Source organism: Glossina fuscipes, unplaced genomic scaffold, assembly GCF_014805625.2.
Source record: "Glossina fuscipes isolate IAEA_lab_2018 unplaced genomic scaffold, Yale_Gfus_2 28, whole genome shotgun sequence".
Taxonomy (NCBI): domain Eukaryota; kingdom Metazoa; phylum Arthropoda; class Insecta; order Diptera; family Glossinidae; genus Glossina; species Glossina fuscipes.
The window spans coordinates 3,289,128-3,306,278 of NW_023998423.1; the positions used below are offsets into that span (position 1 = coordinate 3,289,128).

Consider the following 17,151-nt stretch of genomic DNA (forward strand, 5'->3'; position numbering starts at 1 on the left):
AAGCTTCAAATCGGCAAAAAAAAATCCCTCAGAACTTATTTGTACACACTATGCGTAGGCGAAGCGTAGTCGTATTAATTGAGAAAAGTAAACGGTTGCAGAATACGAAGAGTATGCACAATCTACGCGGGGAGGGTATTATTTTACAAAAGTTGGAGAAAAGTGTGCTCTCTGCCAACCGAAATAAAAGGCGAGTCAGGAAAAGCTGTTTTTCTAAAAAGGGTAATGCGACTAATTAAAAACTAAAAGACAATGTAAAGCTTATGTTATTTAAGCGAAATTTTGACAATTATCTTATAAAAGTTAGCGATTAGTAAACCATATGTGAAATGTAAAGCACAGGCGGTACCACTACCAATGTGACTAACCACATTAATGATGAAAACAATTGTATTGTATTTCGTATAAGATAACACTTCCAGGCAGCACTTTGTTGGTAAAAGTAGAAATTCAAACCATTCATACTCCATTTTGTTTATACGAAATGTTTGCGAACCGCAGACGGAACTTTGCCTTAGCTCCTTAACTCAAGTTATGTCGTCATATTAAGCAAAAATTTCAAATCCGATTTAAAGCTCTGAACTCGAAGCTCTACCATTTGTGCAGTTTCATCATAAAAAAAAAAACTGAATGAAGAAAGGAAAGCAAACTTTTTTTTTACTAATTATGCCATGTGTCCATTAAATGGGGTAGGTAGTCGAAGTCGGTAACCAGGTCAATCTTCGTAGATTCAAATCTCAGTACGGTAGAATTTACTTTGTTCGTAGCTATAGTGAGCGCTCAGGCGATAAAGGCATAGCACTTATCGACTGCTCACACACCCACTAGGGTGCAGTCACCGTCTCCGTATTTCTGTCTTTTTCTGAATTTTCTTTTTAACCCCCTGAGTGAGTGAACATACAAAAAAAAAGAACAAAATGCTTTCAATCCTGAGCTTGAGTGCGTGAGATCATAATTTCTTTAGATAATAAGCACGCAAGTAAAAATTTCTCTGCTTCCTTTCCTTTGGTAGATGTATGGCCGCGGAAAATTTTTGAAATTTCTCTTAGTCCTTCAACCACGCATACGACGTTTCAAAACTTGGTTTCAAAATTTATCCTTTCATTCTAGTCTAGGCCAGTTAGTTAAATTTAAGAAAGGTTTTAGCTTGCAAACCAATAATGTTGGCTGCCAAATCACTTCTGAGTAAGTTCCATGTCCACACCGTTTCTGTGCACGCTGACAAATTTAATAGTTTCCACCTTTTTTTCTGGTTAAGAGAGAATAATATAACCTTCGTTGCAATGTGTACCGTTACCGGTACATCATTATAATTATCATTACATCGCATAAAATAGTTATAACAATAATCAACATTTAAATTCTTTTATCTGCTTTTAAAAAATTAATCGAAAATAGCGTGCACTGGACGCGGTAGAGCACCCATCAGGCAAAGTCTATTACATGGGCAAGACAGGCTTTTAGGCGTTTAGCAAACCCGTTATTGATATTAAATCAGATATATGAGTTGAATTTTTGCTAAAAATCCTAGACTGGTTGAAAAGCTTAGGCTTGGTTTTTTGAAAATAATGTTTTCAGAAGAACCGTGAGAAACATTGAAGTAAAAAGTTTGGTTTCAATTTTGCTTTGCGGGGCTTGATGTGGAACCTGGAACTATCGTTGCCTCTTTATTTAAGTCATGACTTGGAGTTATTCATCTTCCTAGCTGGGCGTCTCGTTTATTATAATCGTACTATGAGGTGGGTGTAATTCGTCCTTTCTACGGAGCGAGGTTGATATTCACATTTATATACACTATGAAGTCTATCAGTCACTTCGCGTTACGCGTGGACCTATTAACGATTATTTTCATTGTTATGATATGACCTTGACGTCAGTTGCAAAAATAAAAAATGCAATTTTATATTGTCTGACGGTCCGCCTTGTTGCTGTTGGTATGATTTGCTATATTTTATGTTTATAGTTGGTACACTTGCCGCGTGGGAGCTCTACATTGTAACTTGGATACGGTTACTGTGACAGGATGCAGTTTATTCAGAGGTTGTCGGACCTTGAAATTGATGTACCGTGAACATAAACAACAAAACATCTGTACATTGTATAAGCAATTAATTGAATTAAGCTTGATGTATACGTACATATGTATATATATATATATATACATATATATTATATGTATTGGATGGCTAGTGCAACTAGAATTTAATTGTTTTCTTATTTGTTATTCAATTATTTTTTATTATTATTTTTTCTCTCTCTTTCATATTCAATTAGTTGCATACCATGTATTGCAATTAATTTTGTTATTCTGCTTGAACAATGTATAGTTATATAATTACTTATATAGTTACTTAAAAGGTTCCTGCCAAATTGTATGGAAATAGACGATTTTTATATGAAGCGCTATGTGAGCTATTTATTCCATCTTCTCACAAAATGTCGTATGTACGTATGTTTTTTTTTTTATTTATTTTTTTTATTAAGCAATTATTTAGGGGATGTTCCTTATTCGTGTAATACAGTGACGTACAGAAAGAAGTGAGGAAAGAGAAGGATATACGGGGATGATGACCTCATCCCCGGGTGTGTGCCCAATCTATAAGTGTCATGCCTTTACCGACTGAGCAATCTTTACCACATCTCAGATTTGAACTTATAAACATTGGCTTGTTCGTACCTACTCCGATATTTATGCAGGTGTGTATATATCGGTGTTTGTAAACAATATAAATATGTAAAATATGCTGCAAGGAGCAAGCATTTGAGATGCACTTCCTTTTCTATTTAAAAGTTGGACATAATAGCTTTAAATATTGTAATGTAGACTGCCCCTTGTGATTTTACGAATATTTATTCGACTTCCTTTGAAAGTACGTTCGTAGGAACGAATTGTGATTTTTAGGAGTTCGACTCATTAATAATTTACAGGAACGTATATTTACAGTGCTTCTTCTGGTCTTTTCTCGGCCTAACTGCTTTTACAAGCTGTTTACCAGTGCTTAACTTGATTGTGCTTTTTTTGTGTTTAATCCTTTTTCCGCAAAATGTTCTATGAATTGTTCGTAATCTTGGATGAAGTAGTTACAGCGCTATGAGTATGTATTTGCTTCTACGATATTTCCGGAATTTGGTTTCTTAGAAAATCGAGGAGTAGTTGTCATGTAAACTCAAGTGAGTAAATGTGGGCTTATCGTAACTGTAGATATGTTTCGCGCTTTGCCCTGTCGGCAAAAATCGGCGCATTACACTTTATTGACAAACTGAACAAGTATAACGTTTATGGCGCGGACATAAAAAGTAATAAGACCTCACTTTTTTTTTTTTAAATTTAATTAAATAAGACAAACATTTATCAAAACTAATAAATTTCATAATAATCATAAAATGTTCAATTTTATTAAAGTCATCTTAGAAACTGCATTTGATTGCTTTGTCGCTACTGTTACTTCTACTACTACTACTACTGTTAGCACTCGCTGCGACGTAACGGTGATGGCGGTGACATAATATTTTGTCATATATAAAACGCTGTTTATGAAAGCAATACAAAAGTCATAGAAAATAATTCTTCACTCGTAAGAATTCTATGCACACTGACTGAAAAGTTTCCGATGTTATGTGACAAGTGTTGTGAGGAAATGTGTCTATCTATATGTGCATGTATATATGTGTACATATATATATATATACTTATATGTACGCATGTGTGTGTTTGTTTTTGCGGTTGACAGTCGTATGGAAACGTTGAAGTGTTTACATACTTAACTACTATTCTTTCATTCATGTGTGTGCGTGTCTGTTTGTGCTTATGCATGTGTGTGTATATGTGTGCAGTTTGAATTTGTAAAAAGTATAAGGTGTGCAAATAAATTCATTACGCAGAAATTGGTTGCTTCCGAAAACATACCTCACGCGTGCAATTTTCCCAAAATTCAGATGTAGATAACTTAGATATTGGCGTTTGAACGATATAAGTTCCCGTTATTTACAGCTGCCGTTCAGGTTAAAGAGATGGATGCCAAATACGGCGCTGGATTTTCCTGTGTTTTTGACACGATTAACATGAAAAAAAACTAAATTAAAGCCAGGGAGTTACCTTGGAATGAAAATACAGTCAGTAACGAAAGAGTTACAAAATCGCTTACGAGATTTCGGAGAAAAACTTTTAGTCGTGACAACGATGGAATTCGCATATGCTCATCCGTCTCGCGCAAATACTGCCAAGGATATAATCTCAGCTCAAGTCAAGAAGCTCTGTCGCCACCTCCTAATAGTCTCCAGGTCGGGTCCCAGCCACTGCCGGTTGCCATTTGAAGATGTGCGAAACTGGGTCGATGGCTACTTCGGCTCCAAACTGGCACCTCTCTATCGCGGCGGCTCCTACAAGGTACATAAGAGAAATGGGTAAGAGCACAGATAATGACGGTGCATTCTTCGATTGTCAAGCTTTACTACAAAGTATATTTTAAGTAAAAATGATTTCTTTTGAAAAGCGGAACAAATTGATTTGCACACCTATTAGAAATATTGTGATGCACGTAAAAAATTATCGAATACGTTTTATAATTAAATGATGAAGTAATTGCATTTATTACCAATGCACATAAATAAATAAATAAGCTTGAATTTCGATTGTTATCTTTAATTACATTAAGTAAAGTCGAAATTAATGAATCATTGAAAGTCTGTTACAAATCGATTGTAAATACGAGCTGAGGTCTGCACTGGCCTTTTATCGCTGTCTATCGTTTATTATCATAATTTTGTTTTTGCATGTATTTAGCATGACACATGTAGCTTAACATAATTTAAAGCATTAATATAATTTACTTTACTCTTGCCAGGGCCAGCCTACACAGCAGTATCAGTCATTATAACTCATTAGTTTTGTATTTTAACAACACAAACTCTTTTCATAACGATGCTGATGATAATAACGATAACGATGATAACATAATATAATGATGACATATTTCTGTTCCTTAATTGTCACAAATTTATTGCAACTTTGCATAAAGCTGCTTATGAGTTTATTGACTCTTTCTCCAAATTGCTTAAGCCTACAGAAATTGTTTTCCTACTATTGGGTTGTCTGAAAAAAATGCACACACTTTTCTGCCTTTTTCATTGTGCCTTCGAGGCGCGCCTCCAGCAACATTTTTTTGACAAGTTTTTTAAACATTTCCCTATTTGTTGCTGTATCTTTTATCCTTTTCGCAAATCGATTCAAAAGTATACCCATAGCAACTATCTTGTCCCTAATGCGTTGTCTGAAGCCTTCAGTTCCCGATTAGGGTTTCTCTCTATAGGCACCAGTAAAGCTTTTTCAAGTTTCCTTCAAAAACAAAAGCTTATCTCTAGCAGAATAGTTGCCTCGAAGCTTGTGAACTGTAGACCAAGCGGGCATTAAACGTTTAACACGTGAATAAGAATTCTGTAAAGTATTTCAAGTTGCGTTGAAAGTATTTTGCTTAAGAATAGTCAAGTACCCACCATACCATACATAGCGTGTATGCAAAGCCAGTTAAAAATCGTTATCTTGTGCTTTCAGTTTGCATAGAGAATTTCTAGCGTTTCTATCTATTCGGCTATCGTAGTGTAGGGCACATTGCTATAAGTTGTAAAGCAATTTGCGAAACTTAAATAAAGCGGCTGTGAGTTTTTAGGTAAGCTTTTCAAGTTTGTAACCGTGATTAAAAACGGAAGACTAACTTCAATATGCGTCGAGGAACTCAATGTGCTGCATACGTGTAAGGGGGCTGATATTTTCGAGTTGGGACTCCAACTTGCCGACTTCTTACAAAACTTTATGGGAAGTGACAAGTCATATGGGTTTGCATGTATGCAAATAGAAAGGAGCGCAGAAGAAGAAGTAAAGGCCCGATCCATTGTTAATGATTTCTCTAATTTTACACTAGTGTACCTTTTCATTATATTACGTAATTTGCGATTTGGGTTTGATAACGTCCGTTATTTGCAAGAAATGAAGAACAGGCAATGCGCGGTTGTTGTCGAAACAATTTCCTATTTAATGTAATTAAAAGGACCGGTTTTGTGGAAGAGCGTTTTTACATTAGCTTTACGCAGAAATTGCTAAACAGTTTTTGCAATGAGCATTGATAAATCGAACAACACCAAGTCTGATATTTAATGCTATTATTGCCGTGAGATTGAATATGTTTTGTCAATTTTTCTCTATGAATTTCAAAAATGGTGCCCATTGCGAGTTTTTGCTTTCTAATCAAGAAACTTAGCGCATCAATAATAAAAGTCGACTATGCTTTTGATTCAAGCAACCTCTGTTGAAGGAGTTTAGCAGGGACCGCTTACCATATCCTATGGCCTATGACTTTTAACTAAATGCCACTTACTTTAAAAAGATAAATAAATTAATTAGTTGTATATCACGGGAGCAAGATGACAGTTCCAAATCATCTCCATGACTTTATTACTACAGTTCGATAGAAAACTTTTTCTAGCTTAAGAAAGAAAGTAAGCGACGACGAATTCTTACCAAATAATCCAATTACCCTCTTTATGGAGAATATAACATTTTGAATTGTAAAATTTATTCGTTATCTGGGTCATATACAAATTTTTAAAAGGCAACGAGTTTTTGCATTCCACTACACAATAGTGGAGTTTACGTTCATTTCTTATTTACTTTACTCAGGTTGAAAGATCTTTTCACAAGCAAACGTATGAAAAATAGAGTAAAGTGTTGAGAGTAAAATGATGATTGTGGAAAAGCGGTAGCAGCTTCAAGTTAATCAATTATAAAGTTTATATGCTTTTACGTGTTAGTTGCACTTATGTTGATTTCCGTATTTTTAGTTCTCAAACCATATGCTATTGGTTTACACTTACACATCGCTTTCCTTAGGCTGGATATATAACGAAACTTCGCTTATATTCCCTTGGCTGGGGGGGGGCAAGTTAAAACAGCAAGTAGTTGAATGCAGAGTAAAAGTCACGTTTGCCTGTCTTATTAGAATATCATCACATTTTTAAGAAAAAGTAAACCTGTCATGATGAAGCCCGACACAAGCAAGTTTCCCATATATTTCTAGGGTTAGGGGAGGTATTTCAAATTAGAAATTTTTCATCAAATACGGGATTAATCTATAAATGTTTACATATATTTTATTTACATATATACATATTGTGTACATTATTATGAAATTTTCAAATTGATTTTCTCCCTCAAATGTGGGAATATAAGCGAAGTTTTGCTGTACCGGTGGTTTATTTGGTGTTTCAGGTGAATATGTTCAAAGTGTTGAATGCTATCAGAAGACACGCTATCATATTGTTTGATACGGGAAAGTAAGGAAATCGATAAAAATGTGAAAAACGTAAACAATATGAATGCAAGCAACATACATATATATGAAAAACAACAGTAACAAGATTAATGCAAAACCAAATAAGTTTTTTGATTGATTAAACAAATAAAGAACTAAGAAAACCAATTAAGAACATTATAGAAGAGCAAGGCTCCACATATCCCGCATTAAATCGCCGACTACAGTCATTCGACCGTTTTGGTATAATTACAACTTGACTTTCCTGCAAAAGGCATACTTTCCGTGATAGCACGCATATTGAAGGATGCCCGAAACATCACATGACGTGATCCAAATTTAGGAAAGTCAATTGGCTTCCCAAATATTTTGCCTTTACAGGGGCTTGGCGGGCCAATTATTTCCATCATAAAATAATAAAAGTTAAACCTTTTTCTAAAGGCCTCACTATTCGTGAGAAATTCTGCGTGGAGCGGAATCAAACAAATAGATTCATCTCGATCACACTAGTCTCACTTAAGTCCACTTAAGCTTTATGTCGTGAAAAAATGTTCATCATAAACCACAAACAGTTCCTGAGAGTCCTTACATGTGCTGGTGCCCCACATTCGGTAAGATTTACTTCTTTGCCAATTTACGTTTAGGAACTAATTTTCACCCTGACACATGGTCAACTAGATTTTTTCGCCACGCAAGCATGCAGTACTCGTAGAAAGGGTTCAAAAAGGTTGCTCCGGCCAGGATTTTTTTATGAAAATATCTTAAACCTAAAATGGTTTTGTGGCAGGGTGTTTTGCAATAAACCCGATTTCTCGCTTTATATGAATGGTTTACGTTTACCATATCGTTTAGCTCCATAGAACAAAAAATCGAGAAAAAGTGTAAAATGTAAAAAACCTAAAATGGCTTTGGGAAAAGGAAGACTTATCTGGTGCCAGTTTATTGTTCTCGTTGTTGAGCTATCGTACGATACCAAACCTAAAAACGGTAGAATGGCATTTTGGGTAGATCGCTCGTTTTATTTCCAATGGAATATTTGTGATCAAGTCGGTGTATTATGTATAACAAACTAACGCTGTCGAGCACCATCACCTGGGCCCAGGCGTTGTTTACTATTTCATAATTCCTGTCGTTTCGCCAAAATAAATTTACCAGAGTTAGTACACATTTTGCGCAAGTTCGGTCACATGATCGACATTCTTGTTTTCGCATAGCCCGAGCAAACCGGTAATTACCATGTAGGTCAAGAAGTTAGTATTTTGAACTCATTATTAGAGAAATTTGTTTTGAATATATACAGCTGGGCGTCAATCGAGCAAGTTTTTTTTTTTTTGAAAAAAAAAAAAAAAAAAAAAAAAAAAAAACAGAAAAGTGGAGTTAATCGATTTGGCATTTGAGATTTCCCTGTAATTGTGTGTGAACCGTTAGTATGACTTATCTGGTTTTGAAGTTTTAATAATGATAAATAATTGAAGAGTGACTAACGGTGCGTTCACATTGAACCTGATTCCATTAAATTTGTCCAATCATTCCACTTTAAATCACTGATGTTCATTTGACGCACATTCAAATCGTTAAGTGAGTAATTTTGATCTATAAACACATGATTTTGGTTAGGTTACATCTAATTGCATGAATAATGAAAAATACAAAGAAAAATCAATTTTTTAACCCTCTAAAGAAGCAGTGATTTATACTCTTGCTCTTCCCTTTCTCCATTTATTGATTTATTTATTTATCCATGTTTTCAGCTCAACTACATGAATATCAACTGAATTACACTATTTGTTAACAGTAACGTGTAAATGGCGATAGTTCTGACATTCTAATACCGCAAGGCTTAATCAAAAGTAATCATAACTATATCTATATATTCATGTTTCAATGAAATGTAATTGAAAACTATAGGGCACTCTTTCAGACTTGACTAAATCAACGTTTATTAGCAGTCGCGCTAAATCCATATTTGTTGATGATTGTCATCTAGTCACGACATTGACAATGCACAAGCGTTAACAGGGCTTGTTTTTATAACAGGCAGTGAGTCAGATGTATCGATTAGGTTGTGAACATTGTTTAGATTTTCGCTAAGAAAAATAATTTGAAATTGTTCCTACATTGGCTTAGCTTTATCGACTGATGGCTTCTACAGGGTCGAACCAGGGGCATTTACATAGATTCCACTCAACCAGGCTTTCGAATCAAAGACGCCATTACTCCATTTTGCCAACAGCAGGGCAAACCGACGTTTGATGATGTACTGTCCATTTGTAGAGTTTTTATATAGTCATTGGACTGCCGTTGTGGTTATAGCAAGTGCTCAGTTGGTGATCAACAGATCACTATCTCTGTCTCTTTCCTCGCTTCTTTCTGATCATCATCCAATTGCACTGGAAGGAGAGATGCCCTGAATGATTCATCATGCCAGGGAAGGGAAACAATTTTGTTTTGTTAGCCATTGTTTGTTAAGGCCAATTAAAATGTTTCGGGATCATAAAGTAATACTGCATTATTGGCCATGCTAAATTCGATTTGAACTTGACATCAGTGATTTCATTATGGAGCTGTAGGTTTGAAGAAAGAGTCAACTATCAGTCTTCTGATTGTGTTAGTTTTTCAACTTGACCTCATGGGAAAGATGAATAAATTTGGTGCCAAGTCTCTTCACCTAGGCAGAGTCATGAAGAGGGGATGGTGCCAAACATTACCAAAACATTGACTACGAGGCAATTAAAAGATAAAGTAAAAGACAACTCTGCATAAAATCGTCCAAATTGAAGCCAATAAAAAGTATATGTGCGCCTTATAAAATCTTTCTATTGCGTTGTTGTAAATATTTGATAAATATAATATACTCCCCGTCACTCAAGCGATTATAATAAAAACACAAAATTCATTTGTCATAGCGAGCTTATTGTGCTTACATTATCTTAATAACATTCGCGTTAACATTTTAATAACAATAACGTCAATGGTCGGCGGAATTGCGAATTACTATTTGAATGGCATTCTTGCGATTGACAATTGCTGCCTCGGACGCCAAGTGCCAATAACAAAGGTAACAATCCAAGTATGAACCAGACTAAAAAAGACTTGTTAGCCTACACACATGTAGATGTAGGTATGAGCTTATTACGCTCTCGGAAAATGATATAATTTTATGCATTTGAATACATTATGAGCTTTTGTTCGTTTTTTTCTTATTTCTTTTTTCTTTTTGCTTTTTCGCGTTTCTAAATCCTTACTTTAACTAATTCAATGGGTTTATGCATATTCTTGCAATGTTTTTGTTTTGCTTACTAGGAGAGAACTTTTTTGCCATTGTTCGTTCTTACTTTTTTCTTTTCTTGAAATCTATTTCTGAGGTGTGTACGCTCGTGTCAAGTCATTATTAGCGACACAGTTTTATAAGAAAGTGTTGAATAACAATAAAATTTGTTTACTTTAGCCATGGTTCAGTGGATAAACAATTGCTTGTTTTTTTTCTCTTAATCTGTTCTTTTTCTTTTTGCTAAGGATTACAATTCTTACAGACAACGCGAACAGCATTTCTTGGTAATAAAATTTTACAATGAATCAATTTGTAATCGCAATTTGATATCAAGTTGAGTAAAAACAACTAAGAAAGTTACGTTCGCCTTGAACCGAATCTTTTGTCCCGTTTATCTTATGCTAATACGTAAAGACTGCTAACACTTTTGCTCTTTATGCCCATGATGGGAGTTGCGGATCAGAATTTTTTTTTTTATATTAATCTTAGGAAATTCTTGTATATCGCTTTCCTACGTTGGTTGTGTATGCAAAAAAAAGGCATGAGAAGCCATGCGTATATCTCTTCTTCTTACTATTCAAAGCTGATGTGTATTCAACTTTATCGCTTGGGTAGGGATACTTCATTCCCTAGATTTCCAGGTGGCATCAATAAATTGTTAAGTAATTTCATAGTGATTTTTGCTGAGCCCCGCATATTACAGCGAAAGCTAAAATACATTTCTAGAGTATTCTCTATTGAAGGGAACTTTCTATGGCAAGAAGGCTATCACTCATAGTGATGTCACTAATTTCGAAGAAATTTTAAATTAATTTGCATACCCTACGCCACTTGCGGTACAGGATATTTTCAGTTTGTCCGAGTGTGCTTTTGCCCTACACCGGTTATACTGATCGATTCAGAATCACTTAAGCTGTGTTGTCTATCCGTCTGTCCATGTATTCTTGTATACAGGCCGCAATTTTTGAGATATTTTGATGAAATTTGGTGCACTGACGTATGTTAGCCCAAGGACGAACGCCATTGGAAATGGCACGGATAGAACAACTTTTACAATGACTTCCTATATAAAATCCCTATTTTGAAGAATCGTTATATGACAACCTGTAGGACAAGTAGTGGTGGGTTGTGGCCCACTATAATGTTTTTATTTGCCAATGATTTGTCAGTTATTTTCCATGCAGGCCCAACTAATTATACGACAACGACATCTTCGCATATTTTTTTTTTTTTACTTTTATTAAAGATTGTTTTTAACTTTTTATAAAAGAATTTCCGTAAAATTAATTATAAAAAATTTTTTTTAAAATTTAACTTAGACTTACACTGCTAGGTTGAGAAGAATCATTCTTATAATGCAAACTAGAGAGTCATTCAAAAATTTTATATCAAATCATTAAATCATGCATGTGTCTGTAAGATTTATTAAATATGTATATGAGTGTACGCATGTAAGTACACGCACATGCGATTACAAACAACGAGGCAACTCAGCACTTATGTATTTATGTTAAGACAAGATCTAAGATAATTGCACACAACACAAAGACTTCGTTTTAAATTACACTTGAAGCGTGTTATGTGCACAAACGTTTCTAAAGTTTAACATGCTGTTTATGTATGTGTGAAATTCGTAGCATTTCAATAAATTTTGCAGTATTCATGCACATGCATACGCAGTTAAGAATTCATAAAGATTTATCATTTTTAGCAATTTGTTGCAATTTAAACAATAGAACGAAGAAAATCTGGAGCAAACATTTACATGAAATTAAGTACGAGATTAATGATATAGAACGGATCTCTTATGTGCCATGTTCATTAGTTCGTAAGCGAATTTACATATACTTATAGGAATCGGAATATTAATAAAACACATTATAAATAAGTGGCACACCGTCGTTAGAGCATTCTCTAATACAAGCACCCCAGCACCCAAGAGAAATTGCTTAATTGTGCCTTGTTACGGGAAATGTAGTTTAGTTCTCAGACTTGATTTGTGGAAAGTGATTAAAAAGTTTCTTACTTTTTCTAATGGCAGTTGAAAGCACCTTTCATTTTCTTTACCACCAACCGCATGATTCTTTGTTTAAAATCGCAGCGCTGTCAGAATATCCTGCGCTTTTGCAATCAATTAGACATTCAGAGGATGTCCACTGTATGTGCATGAAGACCGTAGTGATGATGAGAGAGAAAGGAGCGAGAGAAGATCGCAGCCTTGGAGTTATATACGCGGGCAGTAATTTTTGTGGCTTTGACCGAGGCTGGCATTCACTATAGCTGTAGCCACATTTCAATTTTATCGAAACTTGATGGTCGTGCTTCGTAACTAGCTCGGCAGCCCGATAATCGAATTTGAATATGAAGTGTATGACTGTACCTTTTTTTTCTCTTTTATTACTATATTTTCTCATAATTAACTGTTGTGCACAACCGCAGACACATCAATAGCAAAGATTTCACCATAAGCGTAAAAACACTATAGTTGAACACGGCCTACCATTAAATTCTCTACATAACGCTTCAGTTATTCACATAACGATCTTTTCTGTAGGTTGAACACGAAAAACAAGCCGGACGGATGGACTGCCAGATTCACAAAATCGATCGGTGTAATAAAAACTGGGTCTATCGCAAGCACTTTTGGGTGCTATACACCACTGCCTAAACTTAATACACCACCTTTCCACAAGTGGTGTAGGGTGGAACAAATCTCAAGATATAAAAATTTTTCATATTTCTTTGGCTTGTACCTCTCTTACTTAGTTATAAATTTAATTTCAGAAATTCGGCGAACATAGAAATATTTCCAAACTACAACAAATTGTGCCAAACCCAAAAAATAGTTTTTTTAGTTAACCTTTATTTAATATTTCCTGTCGTCTATGCTGTTACGACTTCATAACTGACACCTACGCTTTCGATAAGCTTTTGAAATCTCGCTGCAGAATATTAACTTATCTTGATACGCTCACCGTTATTTAAAAATAGTTTTTTTTTTGCATTCTTTGCCTTTATACAATTTCTTAGTAGATTAGTATACCGGGGCTGTGCGCTGGCCCTTTCAAAACTTAGTTACAGAATGCTTTGTTTAGTTATCTTCCACAAATATTGCATTTCGTAGCATAGACTGAAAAAGCATTCGAACCGGGCCCTTTGTCTCTCTTCAAGGATTCCAATTCGCCCCAAGAAAAGGTACCAAATGCTATTTCCCCACCTCCATACAAGTTTACTTGTTTCGTCGCTGCAGTCTACAATGCGTGTTTATGGACGACGGACAGACGTTACGCCATGTGACACTTTGGGAATGAAAGGAGTAATTTTCCTAAGTGTTTATTTCCGTGTTTTGTTTTCATTTAACTAGATAGTAATTCCTGTCAATTTAATGGAACTACATCCTCCCCCCTTCCCCCACGTACCGTTTTTTTTCTAATACATTTTAGTTACGTGAACGTATTAGTCGTTTTTTTGCCTTTTTCATGGTAATTCTCCTTTCTTCGAGAGCACATGGAAGTCTCCTCTCAATTCTAGCCAACACTATTGAGTAATTCACAGCTCAGTGTACCCAATACTAAAGAATGTTTTATTGAAAAGCTGCGTATTTGTGCTATTTCTATGGACTCCTCATGATATGATTCTCGGGGACTCTTCATAAATACCATACACAGTTCGAATGTTCGTTTGGCTGCATAAACTTTTATTTTTTCAGTCTTGTGTATGACATAAGAAAAAGGCCTTTTCACACTAAGTTTTAAATAATTAACGTAAAGTCGTATTTTCTTCATAATATTTAAAAAAAAAATCCTGAAAAAATTCGACTTTAAGAGACGCTATTTAACCGAGCTTTGTTACCCTTTTTGGTTTGTGTCTCTGCTAGTCAAATTTAAATACAACTCCACAACCTTCTCGTTTCCTCTTGGTCAACTTGCGGTTCGCATACTTTGCGATATTGTGGTGGAATTTGGTGCATTCACATTTTTTAGCCCAAGGAACAAGTTTCAAATCGGACCACATTTTTGGCATCGGCCCAATATAGTCTTTTTGGTTGCCTCTCTTTATAAATTTATTAATAAATTTTTCTGTTTACTCTAACGGTGAAATGTTTGCCATCTGTGTGCCTACGGCTGTATATATGTATTATAAATTTATTCCCAAATTTTTATGGTATTTAGTCAATAATATCTCAAGTTTATCCAAATGGAAAAAAACCATATTTAAATTATTATAAAATCCTCACAATATGTTTACATATATCTTGACTTATGATTCCCGTTCATAAATGTATCTATCCATATACGTTTATTTTAATGTTTACATTGTTTGATGTTTTTCATATTTTGTTGTTTGCTTATTTGCTTCTTTCTTTACAGATAACAATAATCGAACGTCAAGTATTCGATTTTCTCGGATACATGTGGGCGCCTATATTTGTAAACTTCTTTCACATATTATTTATAATATTTGGATTTTATGGAGCATATCACTTTAGAATAAAATATATAATAACAGTAAGTATATCCTGCCATAGCAATGCAATCGATTTATTACGAATGAAAACAGTAACAATGATAAATAAATATATACACGTAAATAAATATATAAACAGAACAGAAAAAAATTATAATCGATGGAAAACGAATCTTTAAATCCCCCTCTCAAGGGCTGTGTTACGGATAGGCTGAGCTCTACTATAACATATTCAAAGTATAGCATGGACGCGCATATGTAAACAATGAAGAAGAAAAATTATATTTAAATAAGTATAGATGGATATATTGGCAAACTGATGGATGCAGAAATGGATGGGATGGGACCGGGTATTATAGACTAAAATATGAAACAATTACTGGTTATTTTCGAGAGCACTTCAGCTTCTCTATCCATTTCGGAGGTATGTGTCGGTAGATCACACCCATTTTCTGACCTTGTCTTCTTAATCAGTCGAGGAATGTTCATACAAGATTGCAGCTTCGCTCCTGCATTTCTGCGAATGAGATCAATACGGGCCACTTCGATAGAAAAATGTATGCATTGTAACACAAAGGTAGGTCTAGCGTTAAACGCGAAATGAAAAGCAAAACAATTCATTTGATCGTACAAACGTTGTATCTCGGATACAACAAAAATCTATTAGCCGTTAGTGGTGGTTGTTATAGCTTATCCCTCATTTTAGTCCTACAATTCATTTCTTTGGTCTAAATAAATCATAATACTATAGTGTGATAATACTATATCTCGTATATAATTTAGACCAGGGGTGGGCAAGTTTTTATCGTCAATCAGTACAATTTGATTAAAAATACTGCGTAGAGCCGATAGTGAATGCAGTTACAAATCGTATGCAACACTGCTATGCTGCGAACAAATTGGGTTATCTGAAATTTTAAAAGTAGGGCCGGCAGTCGCCCAATTCTGGTTTAATCCATGATTTTGCACAATTTGACAGCACTTAATGGTTGATTGTTCACTCTACTCTCCGACTTTCTCGTATCGAGCTCTTCTTCGCTGACACGACGTTTGGCGAGGCTGATAAGGAGAAAGAAATTTTGAAAGTTAAATTTCGCGTTCGTTCATACTTAACCGAATTGACCTAATAGTACATGTTCTTGGGCTGACAAGAGTGCACCTAAGAGTTGCATTCTAATGTCCATAAGGAAATTTTATTCGAATCACGAAGTATTTGTAAGCGATAAATCTCCAGAACCCTATAAGACGGGTAATTAGCTGAATCGTTTTTTCTGCCCGCTTTTTCCTTCCAAGTCCATGACTACAATCCTAACTGCTCGCTGCTTAGAGAACTCGAATTACTTTTCATTATCGTCGTGTTAGGGACAATAATGAACTAACGGGTGTTAGTTCATAATTCCACCAAATTCATCTGTGGATAAGTGAGGGCAGATAAGCATGGTTTCCAGTCTGTTTTGCCTCTGAAATGATAAACATAAGCGTACAATTATTCGACCTAAGCTGAATACATATTTTTCTTTCCTGTTTTTTAATTTCATTTCCATTTCTTTTACATATGGCTTAAGTATACACAAATGTTGATAAATTGGTTTGCGCTTATATTGTGCCAAGAAAAAGTTCGTGGCGTTTTTCAAAAAAAAAAAAAAAAAATAAATTACCGTAATATTTGACAGTAGAGAAATTAATCGTCTGGCTAGATGGGAGCATCTTATGACGCTTGATTTCCCTCTCTTCCCATTAAGCACAAAACATTATCTTATGTTTCCTTCATCCAGGTTTTGCAACCATTTGTGCAATTTCACCTATCGTTGAAATTGATCTTTCTGGCATATCAGTGTGGCATGCGACCGACTTTTCGTCACCCGTCATTAATGTCTTTAGCTTTGATCGGATATCGCATCGTTTTAACAGTGGTTTGCAGATTTTTTTCTTTTTAACATGAGCAATCACTTAGGGAATCTCCTCTATTCATGTAACACGGTAACGGTCGGAAAGAAGCAGACAAATAGAAAGAGACAGGGAGTTGGCTGCAGTCTAGCGGGTGTGTTCCCGAACCGGAAGCGAGGCTTCATGTTTGGATTTGGTTATCGTTGAAGTTGCCACGAATTT

The 17,151-nt window shown here is 35.1% G+C and overlaps 1 protein-coding gene across 7 annotated transcripts in view; it reads left to right on the forward strand.

Annotated features, from left to right (window-relative positions):
• LOC119636804 (sodium/potassium-transporting ATPase subunit beta-1-interacting protein) overlaps positions 1 to 17,151 on the forward strand; it is a 66,396-nt gene that overhangs the window by 30,361 nt on the left and 18,884 nt on the right. For all 7 annotated transcript variants that reach the window (XM_038032438.1, XM_038032440.1, XM_038032437.1 and 4 more), the window contains one exon: positions 14,946 to 15,083. In XM_038032438.1, coding sequence (XP_037888366.1) covers positions 14,946 to 15,083 — 138 coding nt within the window. The remainder of the gene's footprint in view (positions 1 to 14,945; positions 15,084 to 17,151) is intronic.